The following is a 7,500-nucleotide window of genomic DNA, read 5'->3' on the forward strand; positions in this document are numbered from 1 at the left end:
TAGAGGTCTCCACACAGGTGTGGTTAACACATACAGCCGAACTATTTTTACATTGTGTCTTGTCTGTACAACTCTCTCCTAACTCCTTCAGTACAAAACAAACTCCATTAACACAGTCAGCAGAACTGTTTTTACATTGTGTCTTGTCCATACAACTTTCTCCTAACTCCCTCGGTACAAAACAAACTCCGTTAATACAGTCGGCAGAACTGTGTTTACATTGTGTCTTGTCCATACAACTTTCTCCTAACTCCTTCAGTACAAAACAAACTCCGTTAATACAGTCGGCAGAACTGTTTTCACACTGCATTGTGTCTGCACAACTGTCACCTAGTTCCTTGAGCACAAAACAAACTCCATTAACACATTCGGCGGAACTGTTTTTACATTCTGTCTTATCTGAGCAACCCTCTCCTAACTGCTTAAGTACAAAACAAACTCCATTTACACAATCGGCGAAACTGTTTTTACATTCTGTTTTCTTTGTGCAACCCTCTCCTAACTCCTTACGTACAAAACAAACTCCATTAACACAATCAGCTAAACTGTTTTTACATTCTATTTTATCTGCACAACTCTCTCCTAACTCCTCAAGTACAAAACAAACTCCATTTACACAATCAGCTAAACTGCTTTTACATTCTATTTTATCTGTACAATTCTCTCCTAAACCCTTGTGTACCAAACAAATTCCATTAACACAATCAGCGGAACTGTTTTTACATTCCATTTTGTGTGTACAACTCTCTCCTAATTCCTTCAATACAAAACAAACTCTATTCACACACTCCGCGGAACTGTTTTTACATTCAGCTTTATCTGTACAACTTTCTCCTAACTCCCTCAATACAAAACAGACTTCATTAACACAATCGGCGAAACTGTTTTTACATTCAGCTTTATCTGTACAACTCTCTCCTAAACCCTTCTGTATAAAACAAACTCCATTAACACAATCAGCTAAACTGTTGTTACATTCCGTTTTATGTGAGCAACCCTCTCCTAACTCCTTAAGTACAAAACAAACTCCATTTACACAATCGGCGAAACTGTTTTTACATTCTGTTTTCTTTGTGCAACTCTCTCCTAACTCCTTAAGTACAAAACAAACTCCATTTACACAATCAGCTAAACTGTTTTTACATTCTATTTTATCTGTACAATTCTCTCCTAAACCCTTCTGTATAAAACAAACTCCCTTAACACAACTGGCAGAACTGTTTTTACATTCTGTTTTCTTTGTGCAACTCTCTCCTAACTCCTTAAGTACAAAACAAACTCCATTAACACAATCAGCTAAACTGCTTTTACATTCCGTTTTGTGTGTGCAATCCTCTCCTAACTCCTTAAGTACAAAACAAACTCCATTTATACAATCAGCGAAACTGCTTTTACATTCCGTTTTATGTGTGCAACCCTCTTCTAACTCCTTAAGTACAAAACAAACTCCATTAACACAATCAGCTAAACTGCTTTTACATTCCGTTTTATGTGTGCAACCCTCTCCTAACTCCTTAAGTACAAAACAAACTCCATTTACACAATCGGCGAAACTGTTTTCACATTCCGTTTTCTCTCTACAACTCTCTAACTCCTTCAATGCAAAACAAACTCCATTAACACACTCGGCGGAACTGTTTTTACATTCAGTTTTGTCTGTACAACTCTCTCCTAACTCCTTCAATACAAAACAAACTCTATTGATACATTCGGCGGAACTGTTTTTACATTCAGCTTTATCTGTACAACTTTCTCCTAATTCCCTCAATACAAAACAGACTTCATTAACGCAATCGGCGAAACTGTTTTTACATTCAGCGTTATCTGTACAACTCTCTCCTAAACCCTTCTGTATAAAACAAACTCCATTAACACAATCAGCTAAACTGTTTTTACATTCCGTTTTATGTGTGCAACCCTCTCCTAACTCCTTAAGTACGAAACAAATTCCATTAACACAATCAGCGGAACTGTTTTTACATTCCATGTTGTCTGTACAACTCTCTCCTAACTCCTTCAATACAAAACAAACTCCATTTACACAATCAGCTAAACTGTTTTTACATTCTATTTTATCTGTACAATTCTCTCCTAAACCCTTCTGTATAAAACAAACTCCCTTAACACAACTGGCAGAACTGTTTTCACATTCCGTTTTCTCTGTACAACTCTCTCCTAAATGCTTCTGTATAACACAAATTCCCTTAACACAATTGGCAGAACTGTTTTTACATTCCGTTTTGTCTGTACAACTCTCTCCTAACTCCTTCAATGCAAAACAAACTCCATTAACACACTCGGCGGAACTGTTTTTACATTCAGTTTTGTCTGTACAACTCTCTCCTAACTCCTTCAATACAAAACAAACTCTGTTGACACATTCGGCGAAACTGTTTTTACATTCAACTTTATTTGTACAACTCTCTCCTAAACCCTTCTGTATAAAACAAACTCCATTAACACAATCAGCTAAACTGCTTTTACATTCCGTTTTATGTGTGCAACCCTCTCCTAACTCCTTAAGTACAAAACAAACTCCATTTACACAATCGGCGAAACTGTTTTCACATTCTGTTTTCTTTGTGCAACCCTCTCCTAACTCCTTAAGTACAAAGCAAACTCCATTAACACAATCAGCTAAACTGTTTTTACATTCTATTTTTTCTGTACAATTCTCTCCTAAACCCTTCTGTATAAAACAAACTCCCTTAACACAACTGGCAGAACTGTTTTCACATTCCGTTTTCTCTCTACAACTCTCTCCTAACTCCTTCAATGCAAAACAAACTCTATTAACACACTCGGCGGAACTGTTTTTACATTCAGTTTTGTCTGTACAACTCTCTCCTAACTCCTTCAATACAAAACAAACTCTATTGATACATTCGGCGGAACTGTTTTTACATTCAGCTTTATCTGTACAACTTTCTCCTAATTCCCTCAATACAAAACAGACTTCATTAACACAATCGGCGAAACTGTTTTTACATTCAGCGTTATCTGTACAACTCTCTCCTAAACCCTTCTGTATAAAACAAACTCCATTAACACAATCAGCTAAACTGTTTTTACATTCCGTTTTATGTGTGCAACCCTCTCCTAACTCCTTAAGTACGAAACAAATTCCATTAACACAATCAGCGGAACTGTTTTTACATTCCATGTTGTCTGTACAACTCTCTCCTAACTCCTTCAATACAAAACAAACTCTATTGACACACTCGGCGGAACTGTTTTTACATTCAGCTTTATCTGTACAACTTTCTCCTAACTCCCTCAATACAAAACAGACTTCATTAACACAATCGGCGAAACTGTTTTTACATTCAGCTTTATCTGTACAACTCTCTCCTAAACCCTTCTGTATAAAACAGACTCCATTAACACAATCAGCGGAACTGTTTTTGCATTCTGTTTTATGTGAGCAACCCTCTCCTAACTCCTTAAGTACAAAACAAACTCCATTTACACAATCGGCGAAACTGTTTTTACATTCTGTTTTATGTGAGCAACCCTCTCCTAACTCCTTAAGTACAAAACAAACTCCATTTACACAATCGGCGAAACTGTTTTTACATTCTATTTTATCTGTACAATTCTCTCCTAAACCTTTCGGTATAAAACAAACTCCCTTAACACAACTGGCAGAACTGTTTTCACATTCTGTTTTCTCTGTACAACTCTCTCCTAAATACTTCTGTATAAAACAAATTCCCTTAACACAATTTGCAAAACTGTTCTTACATTCCGTTTTGTCTGTACAACTCTCTCCCAACTCCTTCAATGCAAAACAAACTCCATTAACACACTCGGCGGAACTGTTTTTACATTCAGTTTTGTCTGTACAACTCTCTCCTAACTCCTTCAATACAAAACAAACTCTATTGACACACTCGGCGGAACTGTTTTTACATTCAGCTTTATCTGTACAACTGTCTCCTAACTCCTTCAATGCAAAACAAACTCCATTAACACACTCGGCGGAACTGTTTTTACATTCCATTTTGTCTGTACAACTCTCTCCTAACTCCTTCAATACAAAACAGACTCTATTGACACACTCGGCGGAATTGTTTTTACATTCAGCTTTATCTGTACAACTGTCTCCTAACTCCCTCAATACAAAACAGACTTCATTAACACAATCGGCGAAACTGTTTTTACATTCAGCTTTATCTGTACATCTTTCTCCTAAACCCTTATGTACAAAACAAACTCCATTAACACAATCGGCGGAACTGTTTTGACATTCACTTTTATCATTGCATTCTTCTCCTAACTCCTTACGTACAAAACAGACTCCATTAACACAACTGGCGGAAATGTTTTTACATTCTGTTTTATCTGTGCAACCCTCTGCTAAGTCCTTAAGTACAAAACAAACTCCGTTAACACACTCGGCGGAGCTGTTTTGGCATTCACTTTTATCATTGCATTCTTCTCTTATTTCTTTCATGATCACACAGACGTTATTAACGCACTGCGTGTGGTTTTCATGACAGACCGTGCTGTTCGTGCACGACTCTCCTGCCTTTCTCATAATCGCACACAAGCCGAATCCCAACCTTTGAGAACAGGTCTCTCCCACTGATTTTAGGATCTGGCATATTCCGCTAGGACAATCAGAATTACTGTTTTGACACTCGAGGGAGTTAAAGCAGCTTTCACCTGGATCTTTCAACATCAAACACATGCTGTTCAGACACACGGACGTGCTCTGTTTACACTCACCGCTGTCGGTGCAGGGATCTCCCATGTCTTTCAAGATGGCGCAGCGTCCCTTGACGCACCCTGCTAAGCTCTGTGTGCACTGTGAGTCGTCTGTGCAGCTCTCGCCCACGAGTCTGGAGGCAAGGCAGGTTCCGTTTACGCAGGGTATGTCGTCACACTCGCAGTCGTAAAGGCATTTGTCACCATGCTGCTTCGGATCTACGGAAATGAAAGTTAGAAAGTTTGTTTTGTTTAACGCCACCACAGAGCACATTGTTAACGACACCCCAGCACACACAAAAAAACCCGCACACCCCACACACATCGGCTATTGGGTATGAATAGGATTAAATTAGAAATAAACCTTACATAATTACATTAAAAGAAGTGTAAAGAGCTGTGAGTAAAAGCACAATACAGTACGAACATCAATGTAAGTATATTTTAAAAATCAATGTTTGTTTTTAAAAATTTTAAATTACTTCTGGAGAAAAGAACTATAGATAAAGTAACGAATTTAATTTTATAACAGACAAAAGACATCTTGGTAGAAAATGATCATGGACCAATCGACCATCGTTTTTAGAAAACCGTATATTTGGAGTAGCTTGTCAATGGTGTAACATTTGTTGACAATGCGTTTTGTATCATGCATTTTTTATAATGTAAGTCATATATCAAAATAAAAAACGTTACCATAATTATTAAGTATAACTGGTTTAGGGCAAAATACCAATGCTGTGTGTAACATGTCTTGTTTCGCCATTGAGGATTACTATAAAGAAATGGTTTATTTAACGACGCACTCAACATTTTATTTACGGTTACATAGCGTCGGACATATGGTTAAGGACCACACAGATAATGAGAGAGGAAACCCGCTATCACCACTTCATGAACTACTATTTTTTATTACCAGCAAGGGATCTTGTATATGCACCATCCCATAGACAGGATAGCACATACCACGGCCTTTGACATACCAGTCGTGGGATTAATATAAATACAATCTTTCACAAACGCACCAAGCCAACTAAGATTTTACATGTCTCCAACTAAAAACAAATATATGTATTAAATTCCTTATTTAAACACAATGTGTTGTGAGTACTTCTATATTTGGAGACAGGATGGTTCTCACCCAAACCCACCTCTTGAATCCACACCTGATGGCAATAATAAGAACAGAAAAATGGTCTTACTTGTTAACTGGATACGTTGTCCATTACAAAAACCTGAAATAGTAACTAATAATTAGTGATAGTCAAACAACATTTATAGTAATCATAAATACAACCTGGTAATTGTGATAGACAAAACACATTTATACTACATTTTGAATAGTAAACAATAATTAGTGACAGTCGGCAATATTTATATTATATTCTTAAACAGTAATTCATTAGTGAGTAAAATGGTGCATACTAATCAAAAATAGTAACTAATATTACTGATAGACAAAATAAATTATACTACAAATAATATACTAAAAGTAATACATAGATAATACTACATAAGTTGTAAGTCGGATATTACAACGCAACCGTCCAGTTGGCCAACTTGCTGCTGGCAGTTGACAGTCTGACACTAGCATTACAAAATGTGTATATTACATCGTATGATCCCGAATAGTAGATGAAGAAAGGAAATGTTTTATTTAACGACGCACTCAACACATTTTATTTACGGTTATATGGCGTCAGGCATATGGCTGAGGACCATACAGATATTGAGAGAGGAAACCCGCTGTCGCCACTTCATAGGCTATTCTTTTCGATTAGCAGCAAGGGATCTTTTATACGCACCACCACACAGACAGGATAGTGCATAACATGGCCTTTGTTACACCAGTTGTGGAGCACTGGCTGGAACGAGAAATAGCCCAGTGGCTCCACTGACGGGGATCGATCCTAGACCGACCGCGCATCAAGCGAACGCTTTACCACTGCGTCGTATAATAAAACATTTCTTTCTTTTTTGTCTCCTTCTTCTTCTTCTTCTTATTATTATTAGCAGTAGTAGTAGTAGTAGTAGTAATAGTAGTAATAGTAGTAGTAGTAGTAATAGTAGTAGTAATAGTAGTAGTAGTAATAGTAGTCGTAGTAGTAGTAGTAGTAATAGTAGTAGTAGTAGTAGTAGTAATAGTAGTAGTAGTAGTAGTAGTAGTAATAGTAGTAGTAGTAGTAGTAATAGTAGTAGTATTAGTAATAGTAGTAGTAGTAGTGGTAGTAGTGGTGTTAGTATTAGTAGTAGTAGTAATAGTAGTAGTAGTAGTAGTAATAGTAGTCGTATTAGTAATAGTAGTAGTAGTAGTGGTAGTAGTGGTGTTAGTAATAGTAGTAGTAGTAATAGTAGTAGTAGTAGTAGTAGTAGTAGTAATAGTAGTCGTATTAGTAATAGTAGTGGTAGTAGTGGTAGTAGTGGTGTTAGTAGTAGTAGTAGTAGTAGTAGTAGTAATAGTAGTCGTATTAATAATAGTAGTAGTAGTAGTAGTGGTAGTAGTGGTATTAGCAATAGTAGTAGTAGTGGTGGTGGTGGTGGTGCTGGTGGTAGTAGCAGTAGCAGTAGCAGTAGCAGTAGTATGAATCTTTAAAGTGATGATGATGATGATCATTATTAATTACTTACAAGATGAGTAATCTTCTACAACACAATCTGACAACTCGTTTGGGTCGGCCCAAAATTCCAGTTCTGACCTCTTCCTCCACCCTGTCTCGCACTGGCATGTTTTATTTTCGCTCGTGCATTCCTTGTTAAACCCACATTCTGATGACGTCTCACACGTCTCCC

General features: G+C 37.1%; 1 protein-coding gene across 1 annotated transcript in view; it reads right to left on the minus strand.

The window, feature by feature from the left end:
• LOC121373006 (fibrillin-1-like) overlaps positions 1–7,500 on the minus strand; it is a 35,902-nt gene that overhangs the window by 6,820 nt on the left and 21,582 nt on the right. Inside the window, exons 5-7 of the mRNA XM_041499448.1 lie at positions 7,339–7,500; positions 5,862–5,876; positions 1–4,929 (exon numbers count right to left, since the gene is read on the minus strand). The exon at positions 1–4,929 is cut by the window's left edge and continues 99 nt beyond it; the exon at positions 7,339–7,500 is cut by the window's right edge and continues 162 nt beyond it. Of these exons, the coding sequence (XP_041355382.1) occupies positions 1–4,929; positions 5,862–5,876; positions 7,339–7,500 (5,106 nt within the window). The remainder of the gene's footprint in view (positions 4,930–5,861; positions 5,877–7,338) is intronic.

Source organism: Gigantopelta aegis, chromosome 5 (assembly GCF_016097555.1).
Source record: "Gigantopelta aegis isolate Gae_Host chromosome 5, Gae_host_genome, whole genome shotgun sequence".
Lineage (NCBI taxonomy): Eukaryota > Metazoa > Mollusca > Gastropoda > Neomphalida > Peltospiridae > Gigantopelta > Gigantopelta aegis.